This window comes from Apteryx rowi, unplaced genomic scaffold (genome assembly GCF_003343035.1).
Source record: "Apteryx rowi isolate R43461 unplaced genomic scaffold, aptRow1 scaffold_163, whole genome shotgun sequence".
In the NCBI taxonomy this organism is placed as follows: Eukaryota; Metazoa; Chordata; class Aves; order Apterygiformes; family Apterygidae; genus Apteryx; species Apteryx rowi.
The window spans coordinates 1451978-1469239 of NW_020447897.1; the positions used below are offsets into that span (position 1 = coordinate 1451978).

The 17262-nt window shown below is 36.2% G+C and overlaps 1 protein-coding gene across 3 annotated transcripts in view; it reads right to left on the reverse strand.

Annotated features, from left to right (window-relative positions):
* Nucleotides 1-17262, reverse strand: part of RFX3 (regulatory factor X3) — a 129127-nt gene that overhangs the window by 41832 nt on the left and 70033 nt on the right. For 2 of the 3 annotated variants that reach the window (XM_026059987.1, XM_026059985.1), the window contains exons 3-4: nucleotides 13424-13521; nucleotides 188-446 (exon numbers count right to left, since the gene is read on the reverse strand). In XM_026059987.1, coding sequence (XP_025915772.1) covers nucleotides 188-446; nucleotides 13424-13521 — 357 coding nt within the window. Of the gene's footprint in view, nucleotides 1-187; nucleotides 447-13423; nucleotides 13522-14816; nucleotides 14879-17262 lie in introns of those variants that run through there. The other variant, XM_026059986.1, reaches the window with a different exon arrangement.

Consider the following 17262-nt stretch of genomic DNA (forward strand, 5'->3'; position numbering starts at 1 on the left):
TCTGTCTTCAAAGTTCTCACAATATATTTATTTCTTACTCGTATATACTACTTATTTCACAGTAAGTAATTCTGCCAACATAATAGTGCTACACATTCTGTCACCAAAAGCATATGTCAGTGCACAAGAACATCATAGTGACTAAGAAACCAGCCCCCAAAATTTCACGTAGGTCTGAAATACTTACTGTAGCTGGGGAGGCCCGCGTTGTATGAGTCACTGAATGACCAGAATTTTCCATTGAATTGCCAATCAGATAGGTCCCTCCTGAGCTGCTAATGAGCTGTCCTCCTGTGACACCCATCTGAATCCCTCCAGTGCCCACCATACTATGAGAGGAGACCACTGTCGTCACCTGGGCAGAACTTCCTTGAGTATCGAAATAATTTCCCCCAGTGTTTTGGCTGTACATCTGGGTTTCTGTGTAAGGATAAGTTGTTGATCGGCTTCAGGAAAAGAAAATAAAAGGAAAATAAGTTATTTGTATTGTTTATTTAGGTGAGGGAAAATATTATAACTCCAGAAACAAGTGTACAATAGCTATAAACAAATTAAATAAGATTGGCAAACAACCAATGCCTCCATAAAGATTAATATTTCATCATGTCAAAGCACTGAGTAATTAATTTACTAACTCAATGTTAAAGGAAGTATCTGCTAAACGTTACAGAAAAATTTTTCAGTCCTACTTGAAGAGAAGCAGAGAACCAAAATGTGACATATTATGAAATATTGATTTTTAGTCAAATATCATATATTTTGCATAGTGTGTACTGCAAAATTGCAAATGACATACAAATGTCAGCCAAGAGAGTCCAAYGTACAAAAATCCTATAAATTTTATATATTGATTTTAAATTCATTGAAGCTCTTTGGATGAAGCTTGAAATTCTGAGCTCATTGGTATTTTAGGACATGCAGTTATTTTTACAAGGTGAGTATAAAATTGGACATGAATCCATGTCATGATGAGAAACTGCATTAAAGAAACAAAACTAAACAGAATTATGACTTGTAAAAAGGTCACAAAGATAAAAATGGTTAAATGTACACAACAGTATCAATTTAATTAAATTCCTTCCAACTATGAGACATTTGTGCTTCATAACCAGTTTACTTTAACTATTCACCTCGTGAAATCTTATATCATTCTCTGCTTTGTGGTTGCAGTTATTCGTCTTGGACCATTAGCCTTCACGGGTTATACTCTGTTTATAGTTAATGAATGTGCATTTGCTCCTGTGGACTGACTTTGATTTTTAAATTAATATATCTCAGAATTGACAAGTAAATAGTATTCATTACTTTAAAATCCAGGTTCCTCACTTTAGAAAAGCCTATTTGAAAAATTTATCCTGTTTCATGACTGCTAAGCTTTGTGTCATGGCAAGCATGACAACAGAAAAGACAAAAGATAAAAAACAGTCAGTTTACCTGTTACTTTTCTCATTTAAACATAGAATGCTATAGTGTTGCCTGCAGTCAACTGTCACCAGCATTTTGAACTTCAAAGTTCCCCATTCACTTGGGCTTGTGTATGCTGAGATGCACTTAGTCCATGAAAGTACATTTTAACAGTATCATGATTCACAGAAAACAGAAATTCCCAAACCTCAGCATAAGTCCCTACTTGTTTAGTATGATCATAACAAACACAAAATCATGCAAACCCATGCAGCTAAAGAAATTCCATGAAAAAAAAGAAGAAAAAATCAGCCACTTTTATCCAAAAACACAACAAGAGGAGGAAGAAGCATCCAACTTTTTACACAGTAGGTTGGTGATTAATATACTTATCCAGGAATTAAGAGTCAGTTTTTGTTTCCTTCATCTAGACAGGGATCAGTTACTTATCAATATACAGAAAAGGTCATAGCAATTTACTGTTTGTTGTTCTGTTTTTTAATTATGAAGGCTTAAGCAAGTTTAATTATTAGTCAACAATGGACTCAGAGATAATAATTCCTTCTTTAGCTTAATGAAAACATTATTTTTAATACAACTGAAGAATATATGGCATCATAAGAACAACCAAAGCCAGAACTTCTAYGATATTAATTATGGCCATAATGGATTCTCCCTTGCTCTTCAGAGACACTTCAGAAACTCCAAAACTTCATTTGTAATATCCTAAAAGTTTTTTAATCCTTGTGCCACGTTTGCTTTCACCCTTTCTTAAGGTACTTAAATGTATTCTTTTTTGAGTACTTCACAAGCTTTAAAATCACCTGCAAGATACTTGCAGTTAAACTAAAAGGACTGCATTGCAGTCTAATGAAAACTAAGTAAAGTTGTTCTTTTAGGGACAACGCTCAAGAAGATGGTTCATCTAGTAACACCTCTTTCGGAGAGCTAAAATCAGTTCATCCTTACATTGCAATAACCTGTGCATGTGGTTAGGGAAATCTGTTTAGGTATTCCTGATTAATCTGCTTTACCAAGCCAAGGTATCATTGAATGGTTTAATGGATGATAAGCCAGGTATCTGCTACCAGAGCTGGTGTTGCATCTGGTTTAGAATGACACAATTTACAGCATGTGAACAATCCTACACAATGGGGGGCACTTTAGGAGAATGTAGTGATGGAAGCTCAGGGAAAACAATTCATCCAAGCATTTATCAAGAGACTGAACACTCTAATTTACCCCAAAAGAAAAATGAGCAAGATAAGGAAATAAACACAAGGACAAGGTCATTGCTGACTGTAAAAATAGACATGACTACAGGAAATGGACTGTCCAAATGATGTCAGGAAGACAAACTTCACTTGAAGAAGTGGAATCCAAGAGGTGGTTCTTTGAAGCCAGAAGGATTTTGATGCAAATCCTAGAGAATGCCCCAAATTCACAACAATATTAAGTCATGGACTTGGTGTGGAATAGGGAAAGAGAAGGGAAGGCTTGTCTGTTTTTAATGATTTGTATATCATTTACAGTCTCTAAATAAGGACTGATCGTATCTGAACACTTGTATCTGTATCTGTATAATTATCTGTATCTGTTTATAACAGTACTCCTTACCACTGGCTCAACAGCAATCACTGGGGTACACCAGTGGGTCAGACTCCAACATAAACACACACTTCCCTTTGTTCCAACTACCATGTTTACAGCTTACTTCTTCAAGGCCACCTGATTACTGGAGATGCTTAAAACAAACCTTCAGCAACACAGACTGACCGGGTAATAAAAAGTGAGATACATAAGTTATTATAACATGCAATAATAACTGCAACTCAGGAAAAAGTCTTAGAACTGACACAAAATTCAATCATTTTTGGAAACCAAAAATGAAGGCTATACTGACTGGATGGGATGTTTTGGAAAGAGGTGACGGAAAGGTTTTAAGGTGATTGTACATGATAACATGAGCTCTCAACACAAAACTGTAGCAAAGAGAAAAATATGATATTATATACTTTAGATGCACAAAGAAGAACTTGAAATAAGGAAATGATCTACTTCTCCATAGCACCTGCATCACAAACATACAATACTATCTGAAATAACCTGGTATCATAGTCAATTATTTCCCATTGCAAAGGTTATAACAGCACCCCAATGTCTTCTTTTGTTCAACAGTTGCATACAAAGATGCTCTGGGGACCAACCTCATTTAGTGTAACTAGAGTCTCCTGGCTCTTTATGAGAATTTCTTGGGTATATATTGTGGCTCATGATACAAGTTAGGCAACAGAATCTAATAGTTCCTCTTATGGAAACACTATGAAATTCAAGCGTTTACTAAAACGTAGCATTAGAAAGTCTGTCAGAGTTTCTAGTAAGTTTCAAGCCTAGGGAACTTGGTTACAAAGTCCCAGTTTTCAGAAGGTTGAGCAAAGTGGAGGAGATACACCCTGACAGCATGTCGCACAAAGTCAGAGACACTGTCTGAATTCCATTCAGATTAAGCAAGGCCAGAACACATGTCCAACGTTGAGCTCCCATATGGGAAATCAAGAGACCAGCATGAATTGGACAAGGACTGCAAGGTACTGCAGTTGAAGGCATCACCTATTATGCTTTATTGCTTAACTACCTTTTATAGTGATTTGCAAAATATAAAAATAGGGAATGGTGTTAATAAAATTCTATTTTTGGCATATGAAAAAAAGATGATCTCCAGAGGTCCCTTCCAACCTCAGCCATTCTGTGATTCTGTGAAAACAGAAAACAACTAATTTCTAAATTCAGTAAGCCTCAGCATTACTGTTTGAATTAATTGCAGTATCTTGTATGTGATTACAGACACTGACATAATGTTACTTAGCTTAAATTCTAGAGACACTTTTATCTCTTCAGACACCAGCACTTTGGAAAAAAGAGACGAATAAAAACAGTGGTACTGAAAGAGTGTATCTTCTTGTTGTTCTCCTTTAAGTTTTCAGTGTGCACATGCACACATGGCAAATGATTTATCCCAGCAGCTTCTATTTTTCAGTTCTATGTAAATGTCAAGATTCTGATCTATTGACTTCTTTAAATCAGTGCTCCTACCAACACATCATGCCTCTGTATTTACATGAGCTGATTGTGGCCTCAGATTTTCTTTGGGCAAGTAATTCATGGATAGACTCATCCTTCCCATATTTATATTTGCTTTGAAAACATCATCTATAGATTTATGCCAGTTTTACTCATGTTTTAGAAATGTCTGATTTGTTGAAGGATTTTTCTACCACTTCTTGTGATGGAACCAAACACCTTTATTTCCTTCCTCAGGAACTGTGAAACCCAAACTGTCTTTAATTAAAAATTCTCAAGTTGAGTTAGAATCTGAACTCAAACAAGTTAGGTGCCACTTGTGTTTTTTTTAAATTAGGTTTTAATTTGAAATTATATTCCGGTAACTTTCATGTGTTGCCAAATAAGGATTTAACTATTAAATTCTAATAATCAGATACAGGCACTGACTCGGAAAATACAAGCCATGGATAAAATGTATATATATATATTTTTTTTTACGTGGAGATGTATACTTTTTTACTGTAATGTAAAAAATCAGCATCATCCCTTCACAATGGCTGTACAAGAATGGCATCTTAATTCAAATATGAAAACTGTTCAATGTCAAATGCTTTATTTTTCTGCAATTCTAATTCAAACAAACAAGTAGCATAATAATTATTATCTTATTAATGTAATAATAATTACAGAATTACTCATGAGGGCTTTGGTATGCACTACCCCATAAATCTTAGCAGGTAGGCATATAAGTATTTTTTTAATATCATATCTGTAATGAAAGTTAGCCTTTTATGGTACTTAATTAACTACAGTGATACTTACTGGGATATTAAATATGATACACAGTAGATAAAATTAACATATCAAATATTATACAAAATAAACATACTATTATTATTTATATACAGAGTAGCTAATGCTCATGATGAATGTTATGCTACCACAATATGGAAGAAAACTTCTGTGCACAAAAGCCAGGAAAATTTGTTTCCCACCACAACAATATTCTGAAGTTTTTTTTAAATTTTAGTATAATTCTATGGCCCTATATCTGACAGAGAKCTTCATGGAAACTATAGAGAAGAGAATCCTTCCTCTGACATTTGGGGAAGGCTTTATTGCAGCCAATGGATTGCTAATGCCCCTAGAGGTGGTGTATCATAAGCATAAGGTGAGGTACTGTATAACCTAACACTGACACAAGAAAACATGATACAGCAGTCAACGGATAATGGAGAGAGATAAATCACCTAACTCACCCTGCCTCATACATCTTTCTGCCTCCCCACAAAAAAATCTGCTCCTATAACCAAATATTGATTCAGGTCTTCCTAATCCATTCCTGTTACCAGAATATTGATTCAGAGCTTCTTAATAACAGATGAAATCCCAAAGAAGGAATAACCTCCATCCACAAGAGTCTCCTGAATATGTGCGAAGAGAGCTAGAGAACTGATAGAACAATAAGTCATTGTTTCCTGTTACCAATTCTTCTTTAACAGAAGAAAATGCAAAAAATCAGAGTCCAAAACCCAGACTATGAAAGGGTAGTTAATGCATCTATAGCTGGAGAGCAAAAATTCAAATTAAGTAATTTTCTCCAAAATAATGAACAGCTGATCTGCTTTATGCATATATATTTTCTATATATGGACAACACAAAATATACCTGCCAGATACAGCTTTGTAAAATTCACTTAAAATAGAGATGCATTATTCAATATGGATAAATTCCAATTTGCTGTTATACTCATTGACTGTTTTGAACAGTCATTTTCAAAACACAAATTAAATACATATTTGACAGACATTCACTATCCATAAAAAAAGAATGAAGATCCTCAACACTCAGTCCAGGATTTTTTTCCACATGGAAATAAAACACCAAAAGCACACACAGTGCACGACTGTAGGAAAACCATGCAAACCAGGAAAATTAAGTAAATCAAAACTGAGGAGAATGCTTAGAAATTATTTTCTTATAACCTGTAAGTTGCTCTTCCTAGACAGGTAAGTAAAGTTAGCTACAGACCTCTAAAAATTTTGATGGTGAGGCACTGCAGACCTATAGTCCAAGAAATATCATGCTACTATTGTTAGTCCCAGGCTCTGTAATAAATCTGGCTGGCCTGAAGACTGGGGCTTGCCAGGCTTCTTTTGTTTGGACCTTTCTAGGCTTGCCTGGAGCTTTGTTTTAGCTTAGCTATAACAATAATTGCCTAATGATCAGGTAAATGTTACCTAATCTGTTTTAGTTCTAGCTTATYTTAGCTTAGTATGATTGTGTGATATAACACCTAGTGCTATAACAATGCTGATGTACTTCTCTAACTCATAAAGAGTAAGAGCAACCTGCTATTCTGTGTAAAATGGATGATCTATGAATAGATCCTAGAATCCTAGAATAAAAATGCAGGAAAGGTAGGGGTCTGGGAAGTATCCAACAAACGTGAAACACACCATATATAGTAAATTCAGATGTAACATGGAAATTCAAACCAATGAAGAATGAACAAGGTGTACAGCACGCTAGAAATCATATAAAAAATAGCCACAGTTGGACCTAGTGTCCATCATACTTCTCCAGGCAAGGGACTTGGGATGCTGGTAGCTTGCTGTAATCCTCTCTCAGATGGAAGTTATTGACTTTAGTATGCAGAGGAACAGTAGAAAGGTGAGCATAACAACAGAGAAAAAGGATTAGATACTTTGTGTGACTATTTTAACTCTATGGATAATAATTCTTTGACTAGACTTTTAAGGTTTAAATTAGAGTAACAGTAAATTCTTGTTTTTGCGTATAAAGTGTTTTTCATCCACATAAACTGCACAAACTGTAGTACAAAAATTGGTGAAGGATGCAGGGAATAAAGACTTCAGTTTGGATGCAACAAATTACAGCAGTTTATATAATAAATAAATAAAATTATTAAATAAAAGCAGTTTAAAATAATCTCTTTCCTTCACCAGGATTATCAGAAAAATGGCTAATTTTAGATTAATATTTTATAGTTTATGTAAGAAACAAATTCATGTTTACTACAGAGAACTCACCTGCCTTCTTAATCTAAGTGTATCCATAATATTTGTCCTTTATCCATTCAAAACTGCCACGTTAGCAGTAGTACATTGTAAGAACAATGCATTTTTATTTAAAGATAGTGTGACACGCTTGACAAGCAGAAGTGTTATTAACCAGACACAAATGTAGATAGCATTATTCAAATAGTCTTATATTTTATACAATATATATGACAAGTTGCAGGTTACACCCCTTGTATTATCATTATGCTTCCAATTATAACACAACCAAATCATCTTTAAGTATAGCTAAAGCATGATATGAAACCTGCGGGAAGAATTGTGCTATAAAAATACAGCTGTTACACCTAACAGACTGTGAAACCTGACAAACTGTTTACCACTAGAATCAAAAGAATGAGGTAACTGTTTCCTTCTAGGTATTGTGTGTACATCTTACGTTGCTAACCTGTACGGGCTTAAACCAATGCTAGCATGTTCTTTGTTTTGAAATAAAGAATAATTCTTCTGCCAGACATGCTATAATTTTTATTGTAGAGATCTCTGTACACCAAATTAATGTCTTCACCCTAATTATGGGTTGCAGACTTCTCATAGTTTATATTCCATTGCTAGAGTGGTATTGCCACTGGATAGATTATGCAAGAATTCTATAACTGATCTTGAGTTAGAAAGAATGGTTTGATTCAGGCATGGTCATCAAATAAACATATAATCATAGGAAAAAAAGTCAAAAGAAAAACCATTGATCACTCTGCCAATCACGTCATTTACAAACCTAATCCTATTTTCTGAGAGTGAAATAGAGAATTCCTAGAGAGGAAGTGGACAAAATGGYTGTAGCACAGTATCATGAACAGGTCAGGATCCACTCTTTCAAAGATTTCAGTACGATGGACAGAAAATGATGTTCTGTGGTCTGGATATTTGCCCAAATATTTCAGGACAAGGGAGGCTGGCCTCTATGTTTTCTATCAAAGCAGAATGCAACACAGTCTATGCAGGTCTTGTTTAGGGAGATAGTAGACTTTTGATTCACTTCTGAAAATTCTAAAAAGTCAACCCCCTGCTGACCTAGCTCCAAACTTGCTAATCTAGTGACACAACAAAAAGAGGAGAAATGGATATAGTATTTTTTTTTAAATGTAACTTACGTAATGATAAAAACAGCAAATATGAAACTAATTCTTTATGCTCTGAAGCAAGCTAGCTGTCAGCAACCTAGAATTCCAGTCTTTTTCACCTGTCAAATAAATGTCATTCTAATATGAAGTCCATATATTCAATAACTTTTATTAACAGAAATGAGATTCTTCCATTCTTAAACTGAAGTATAAATGTATACAGGAAAAACGAACTTCACAATATACAGTCTTTAAAAATTCTGAGTACAAACACAGATCGGTCCCATTCCCCATGTATAAAACCAAAGTCTCTAGAAAGGCTCATGTTCCTAAAAGTGGCATTTCTCTATATATACTTTTTCTGAACAACAAATTGTATCACTGGTAAACTCTTCTACAGAGGGGAAAGACAATCTGGATTAGGCTCACTGGCTAAAGAGAGTGTCTTTGACATCCCGTTGACCGATTCTGCAGAAACTAACAATGGGACTCAGGTATAGAGTGCAACAAAATTGCGAAAACTTAAAGGCTGGTACTAAGCAGTCAGTAACATTCATTTCTGTTTTCACCAGGACTAAGCAATCAGATAGTTTTGCATCTTGTGCACTGCCGAAAGTGCAGGTGCCAGCTGCTCACATGGGAACATAAAAGTGGTAAATGAAAGCGTCAGGTTCTGTGGTCAGGGCTCACCTCCCCAAGCACGCAGGAGCATAGAGGCACTATGACCGGTGGGCAGGGGAACTACCCGCTTGGAGGAACGGACACCCTGCCCAGCTCCTCCAGGACAACATCAGCCCCATGGTCCGGGGGTGAAACCCAGCAAGATAAGTCAATGGGGCTGGCTGTCCAGAGCACCCTCCTGACTGAGGGGGTCACAGCCGAGGCATATGGGACATGTTGTGGGAAGCAGGGGAACAGCATTTCGGGATTGCGCAAGACTTAATATGGGATGTTTAGGAGAGGAATCAAGGGCAGAGAAAGGGAGGGATCTAGCTGATTTGAGCAGGAACAAACATAGAAAACTAGAGGGATTTGGAGAATAAAAAGGGGCCAGTCATAGGTAAATGGGGCTAGTCAACAAGCCTGTCTGGTCATGCCCTATGCCTGATCAGCAGTTTGTCCTATCTTCTTATTAAATTCCTTTCTAACTGTTTTCCYGGGTGAGGGGCTTTCTCTGCGTTCATGTGCATGTGCAGGTCTGAGTGGCAGCAACCATGGGTCAGAGGGCTGTGTCTCCGTAAGGTCAGCAACTGGAGAAATCAGGGTGAGTAGAAGTAAGTGCCAGTGACTGGAGTGAGACCATGGGTCGGAGGGCTCCTGTGTCTGGGTGCCAGCAGCTGGAGCAAATGAAGGTCCATGAGTGAGTGTGTGACCACTAGCAAACATCAAGCTGGACCAGTTGGCAAGTTGGTGAAGCGACCTAGGAGCCAGCTCTGTGTGTGTGTGTGTATCTCTAAGGGTGAGAGCACAGGGGAGATGGCTACCAGAAGGACCATGGGAGTCCCAGCTGACTGCTAGAGACACCATAGGGACTGGACAACAACTTAGACCCATTTGTGTAAGTGCGTCTGGTGTGTGTGTGTTTGTGTGTCTCTAAGCGAGCGGGTGAGACACATGGAAGATTGATATTCAGGATCAGGTACTGGATGGACTGTGTGTCTGAGGCCAGCAGATGGAGGGATCGACAGTGTGTGTGTGTGTGTGTGTGTGTGTGTGTGTGTGTGTGTGCATGTGCGCGTGCGCGTAAGTTTGTGAGTGAGGGGGTCTGCATCAGCAACTGCAGTGGGGCTGCAGGCCACAGAAAATCATGTGTCCAAGGTGCCAGCAGCTGGGAAGACCAAAGATCCAGGGGCAACTACTGGCTGGACCAAGGATTTAAGCCCAGCTGCTGGAAGGGTCCACGTTATACAAGCATATGTATATATACATATGCATATATATATGTATATATGTCCCACTAATGGATCTTCCTCCTGCTCAGCCAGAAAGGGGAATAGGATGAGGCTGTTGGTGCTGTTTGTGTTTGAGCGAATGCTGAGAGTGTCTGCCTGTGTTGATCTCTGTGGCTAGCCATGTATATGTGTATGTGTATCTATCTATCTATCTTTCTGTCTGTCTGTCTGTCTATCTATCTRTCTATCTACTTATCTGTTGTATATGTGCATTGATGTGGGTGCCCACTGGAATTCCATGCTCCTCAGCCTTGCTACTGGCTGTACCTAGGAACATGGAGCTGTGGATCCTTGCCCCATGGGGTGAACAGTTTCAGCCTCTCTTACCTAACAGAAAGGAGAGACTTGCATATACTAGCTGTAGAGGCAAAGATATAGACTGCACACACAGACTAATTAAACTGCTGACAATCTCTGTGTGATCCCAAAAAATCAGCTTCTGGGAGAACCAAGAGATCACGGGCTACTTCAAACCCAGCACCAGATATATTAGAACTCTTGAACTCTCCTTTTTCAGGAGGAACAACAATGTAGTGAATTTATTCTGTTTTTTAAATCTCATAAAAGGAGATTTATGTCATAAATCTCATAAATCCCTCTGTCCTCTGCGAGGTTATCACTCTCAGGAGGAAGATGCTTACGGAGGCAATTGCATTTAGCTGAGGAAATATATAATATAACAGAGCTCATCTTCTTATAAGATTGATAATTAGTTTTCAAATTATCCTTTGCCACCGAGGAAAGACAAACTGTTAGTATTCATTAAATTTTTTTTCGAAAACTTTCTCCACATGAAATCTCAACTAACTTAAACTTTATTTGTGTTGAAAATTAAATATCTTAATTCCAAGAAAGATAAATTGTAACGTATTCAGAAAGATATCAACCATCTCAAGATGTGATTTATTGATGAAAAGCACTATATGCTATGTTGTGCCAGCAAGCTTCTCCTTCCACCTATTTTTAAAGTATTGTCTACAAAACACATTGTTAGCAACTATATCAGCAAAGCTACAGAGGCATAAATATTTCTGTATAGCTTCCTGTACAGAGACAGTTATTCTGAGCTATTTATCCATTCTCAGAGTTTAACAGCTCTTTTTCACAGATGCCCGCACATCCTGGCTTTTTGTAAGATTTGTTTGTCACCATATTTTCTTCTTTCCACCCATTGGTATTCAGCTCCCACATTCTCAATCACTTCCACCAGCACTATCTAAGACTACCACCCACTGCCTAATTGATCACAGTCCCAATCTTCTTAGCAGTTATCCCAGATTTTTTCCTTTCACTTACTGCCCTTAGTTGCTATATTGCTTGACAGTTTGGTTACAGCATCCATCTACTTAACATCTAAATACAGTAAAACAAACAGTATCTTTTATTTTAAAAATGTGATCTAGAAAATCAGGCAAAATTTTATAGACTGCAATAAAACACAGAGTGCTAATGCCAGTGCTCAGATTTAAGTTCCCAGTTGGAAGAGTGAAAGTGCTAGAACTTTCTAAAGAAAAACCTATTAAAGTGTGGGAAAAGAAACATGTTTTCCTTTATATCAACAGCTGAATGTCTTTGGTTAAAATTTTTCAAAAACAATTTAGACAAACAACTTAGTTCAAAAGCAACTTTCTATACAGAAAACCTCAACCCAAATGATTATAGATAAACAATCTTATAAGTTACTTTCAGTTGCTACAGTATCTTAAACTAGATATTCATCAACGGTTATTCTTAATAATAGGGAAGTCCTATATCCATTTATGATAGATTGTTTAGGACTTACAAGTGAGAAGAAAACAGACAAGCCAATATGGGAGAAAAGTACATGAGAAATGAATTAAACAAAATGTCAGGAGAGATGACCAAAGCATGCTGCCAGTGTTAACATCAGAAGTCTCTGAACCAAACAATATTGCTGACTCTTTTGTATCATGTCTGGATTACTATTTACAAATAAATGCTTGCTGGCACCAAACAAGCTTTCTATATGATTTTTGTTCCTTCCCTAACTTCGTAACACATCAAAAATGGCAAGAGGCCATGAAAATGAAAAAGGGGAGAGAAGGTTCCTGAGCAACCTGATCCTACTTTGATGTTTGAGCCAACTTCAAAGTCGTCCCTGGTCTGAGCAAGGGATTGGACTAGATGACCTCCAGAGGTCCCATCAAACATAAATTATTCTACCTTTCTAAACTTGTGCATTGGTGAAAGGAACTCGATGGTGGAAAAGTGCGTTCAGAGAAGCAGGAGAARCACAGTAATAAGCAAAGAAGAGGCAAAGAAGCAAAAGGAGACAATGTTACTTGTTTTTCTCTGCTTCTCCCCATTCCTTTGGCAGAAATAGCTCATTTCATTAAACACAGGAATTAAATCACATTACTACTTTCTGTAAATAGTAACTGCAGCTGCTGCAGCATTTTATGCATTTGCCAGTAGGACTGCAGACAAGACTGCATAAGGCCMACATGAAGACTTCTTTATTACAAAGATCATCACATTATGACAAAGTTAGATACTACTTCCTGTGGACTGAACTTACTGTAAAACTAAAAGACTTTTATTTTCGAACAACAGAATGCTGTACATATAATTTTGCTCTAAGTCTGACTATAACAATCACTTGAATTTATTTTAAACAAAAGTTCTTTTTCAATAAATATGATATGAATACAACTTTTTATCCAAAAAACTATTTCAAATGACAACAATAACAGAGTTTTGATTCAATCATTTTTTCCTTTCAACTTAAAATACAGTACCTGATAGGATGTCACTGAAAATACATATTTAACTTCACATTTTAGTGAACATTCACATTCTGATCATTTGCCAACTTACATAGCTCCATTAGTGTAGACTGTGTCACTTCCTTCCACGTACTGAACCTGGGCTGGGTACACATGCTGTACTTGTTGCACAGTCTGCACTTGCTGTACCTGTAAACAAAAACACCAGAAATGTGGGACACTGTAACAAAAGGAATGGCTGATGCTTCAGTGCATCGAATGGTTTCAAAGCTGTATGGGACACCTCTGTTCTCACGATTAATAAATAACTGAGAATGCTATGTCACAGCACAGCAATAGCACAGAAAGCTATTGTGCTTGCACAATACTTGTGTTGTAAGTCTGCAATATGGTAACTGGAGTCCTAACTTTGAAGATGCATGCTTGTGGAATGTAGGTACCTTAAGCGCCAAAGACAGAAACAATTGGAAAGCATAAAAAGGATGAAAAGAAGCATAACCGCATGCTTTACATCAAGCTTAAGAATTACATTTACTAAGGAAGAAAGTTTCCTTTGGCCATGTATAGGCTGGCTTCTGGTGATTTTTATCCCATTTTAGATCTGTACAATACAAGCCTTAAAATCACAGCTTAAGTGTGCTGCARTAAGTTTAAAAATAAAGGTTCACATCAATGTGGTTTAGCTCTAGTTTAATCAGAGTTAAATTACATTGTTATAAGGTTCTTTTTCCAGTAATGCTTTGACCCAAATGTACAATGTAGGATCAAGAACCCCAATTTGAGTAATCCCTTTCCCGGATTATCATTAGTTATGATATACTCCAAGAAAAGAAGTTTTCATGTCAATAAAAGAGTACGTTTCCTAAATGAAGCAGTAAGGGATGGATTATCTTCATGTATATTGCTGAGATGGCAAGTCTGTCTCATAAAAGCACATCACTAGCCATACTATTACTCCTTTGACTCAATTACTATGTAGGACAGCTCCAGGCTATGCAAATTTCCTCTCAAGTCTTAGCATAGAAGGCATGTGAAAACATTGCACTAYAGAGTTTTTTGCCTTTTGCTACAGTAAAGATTGAGAATCCCATGCTTTATACCAGGCATCAATTAGAGAAGCCATATTTTGGCTCCATAACAGTCCAGAATCTAAAGGATATGCAAGGACTTAGAGACTTCACACACTTGCACAGTCTTACCTTAGGAATTGAATCAGGAAAGTAACAATGCACACATTTATTAAATAGATTTAATATAATTTATATTTCAGCGGCTACTATTTTTCCTAAATATTTTGTTGTGACGCAACTTCAGGCTGACAAAATTGGTGTTGAAAATGCAAACACCATAATCCCAGATGAATCTGGGCCTCATGTATTTGATGCATCATCTCCATAAGCTGTTTGAGAACATCTTAATTGTAATACCTTTACCCTCTTCACTATATTCTATGACGTTCTGTAAATAAGCATATTTTTTCCTACTCTTTCTTTTATAGTAGCAGCTCAGACTGTGAAGGAAACTCCAGACTTTCACAGAAACCATTTCTCAGGTTGACATTAAAAAAAAAAAAAAAAAAGATGAATGCAGCTATTCTAGCATGATAGAAAGCCAGATGTTTCTGTCAATCAACAATACTGAGGCACAATTTGATGGTTAGATCATATAGTAAAATCAACCATTTTCTCATTTTCATTGTGAAGCAATTGTGTATAAATTGACATACATACCAGAACTACAATTTCTCAGCTTCAAAAAATTTATTTTAAAGATGTTTCTAATTATTAAAGTAAGATACAATGGTATATATTTCCTCTCCAAACAAATAATATTTTGCTTTTTAACAGGAAGATTCAGTTTTCAAATTCTCAGTTTCAGTTCTCTACACAAAAGAATCTGATSCAAGTCATGATCATGGCTTTAGAACAATTTTCTGAATTAAAAAGATAATATAAATAGCTGTATTGCACAAAATCTTTTCAAAGAATTAAACTAATTTTATTTCCATCATCTTTGAACTCATAAATTATATTAAACAATATTTCCAATGAAGGGGCGTGATCCAAACCCACTACAAGAAAGTTATGCTAGTTAGCTTGTCAGGAATTAATACTTCTTAATATTCAAGTTTGCTGATCTGTGACAAAACCATCTACTTATGTAACAATTGGTGGAAATGTATATGCGCTTTATTGTGAAACATATAAGCAACAGATTATGATAATTTCAAGTCTGTCTCTGAAGGTATTTCTCCTTGGGTGACTCAAGTTCTATAACATGTAATCAATGGGAGAAAGGGAGTCATTCTCTGCTACAGAGCACCAAACTGATCTACTTAATTTATACATTGAGAAAACATCTTCAAAACAGGCTTTATTCTTAAAACCAGTAATTTGTCACCTGCTATGTAATGGGTATGTTCCATTTTCTGTCCCAGCAATACAGCTGGGGAAACACTGTGGATATGATGCCATCCTCAATATGATGCGGGTCTCCAGGAACTGCACATTGCTGTCCAACCTCTCACAAAATGCATTTCATTCTCTCTCCACATACACTGCATATAGCTTACTTCCTATTAAAAAGCACTCTATTTTCTATTAATAAGGGGAACAAGATTTTCTCTCTGCAGCCCACATATACTGATAAAATAGAATACCATTCTATGTACAGACACAATATTAATGATCTCCTGTCAGTAAATGCAGGTCACATTCCCATTCTGCACAAACTATTATGTTCTCCCATTCTTCTTGGACAACACAGGCTGCTACCATTTCAAAAACAAGGGATACAGCAAAGTGCAAGATCTTTACCACAGAACTGAGAGGGTACTGCCAAGAAGAAGTGGTTGCCACTATCAAAACTCAGTATCTATTATACAGAAATATCTGTTCTCTATTATAAAGAAAACTGAAAAATCCCCAAATGTGCTTATTTTCTGATTTGGAACAAAAAGATTTGTTCAATTTCCCATACAACTAAATATCAAAAACTGCAAAAACGAAAATTATCATTGATGAATTTCAAATTTTCACCAATTTTTACAAACATTCTTTATTAGCCTAATATGCAGTACTACTAGGAGTATCACAACTGTTTCATACTACGTAAATAAAATAACCATTTTTTTAAAATCTACAGCTTAAGAAAGGCTACAGTACAGTGCTAATTAAAACATCTTATCTTCTTTTGTAGATTAAATTGTAACAATTTAGTTCAACATAAAAGGGACACTGAATTATGTTAAGTTTCTAATACAATAATAAAAAAATGATGGTTTATAAAATAGCTGATTTCACTTCAGCTTCTCTGAAACTCAGTGAGGCTATGATTAAATTGATTCTGGTGCCCAAGGTAACTTACTGCCTCTACATCGTATTGCAGTGTAGATACTTCTTACCTCTAATGTAAGGTGGTTAGGTACTTTCTCCAGCCAGGTAGTTTACTAAGTGGCCTTTATGATGGCCCTGTATGTTAATTCTGCTATGCTGAAAATCTTTATTATATGGTTTCTTCAATAATAATTTTATTTGCCCTATTTTTCTTCATTCATGAGAAAACACCAGTTTTTCATCTAGGAAAAAATGTATTTACAAGAGAGTTAAATGTCATTTAAGGTTCTTTAGATTTTTTTTCTTTTTTTAATCTTCAGATATGGGAAGAAAAGAAGTGCATATACCTGCTTTGCATGAGGGGACAGTTATTTGAGAAGAATTTGCCTGTGACAAAACAAAAAGTCACAACAAAATCTGTATTTTTAGTGCAAATTTTAAAAAAATAAAAAGATTTTATCTTTCTTCTCTTCTGTTTATTTATCATTTTTCTGGCACCTTCTACTATAATTTAAGAAAATGCATTAGCCATCTCCCTTAGTTTTGGGGCAGAACAGAAACTGGAGTTCTTGGAGAGGACATTAACTGGAGATCT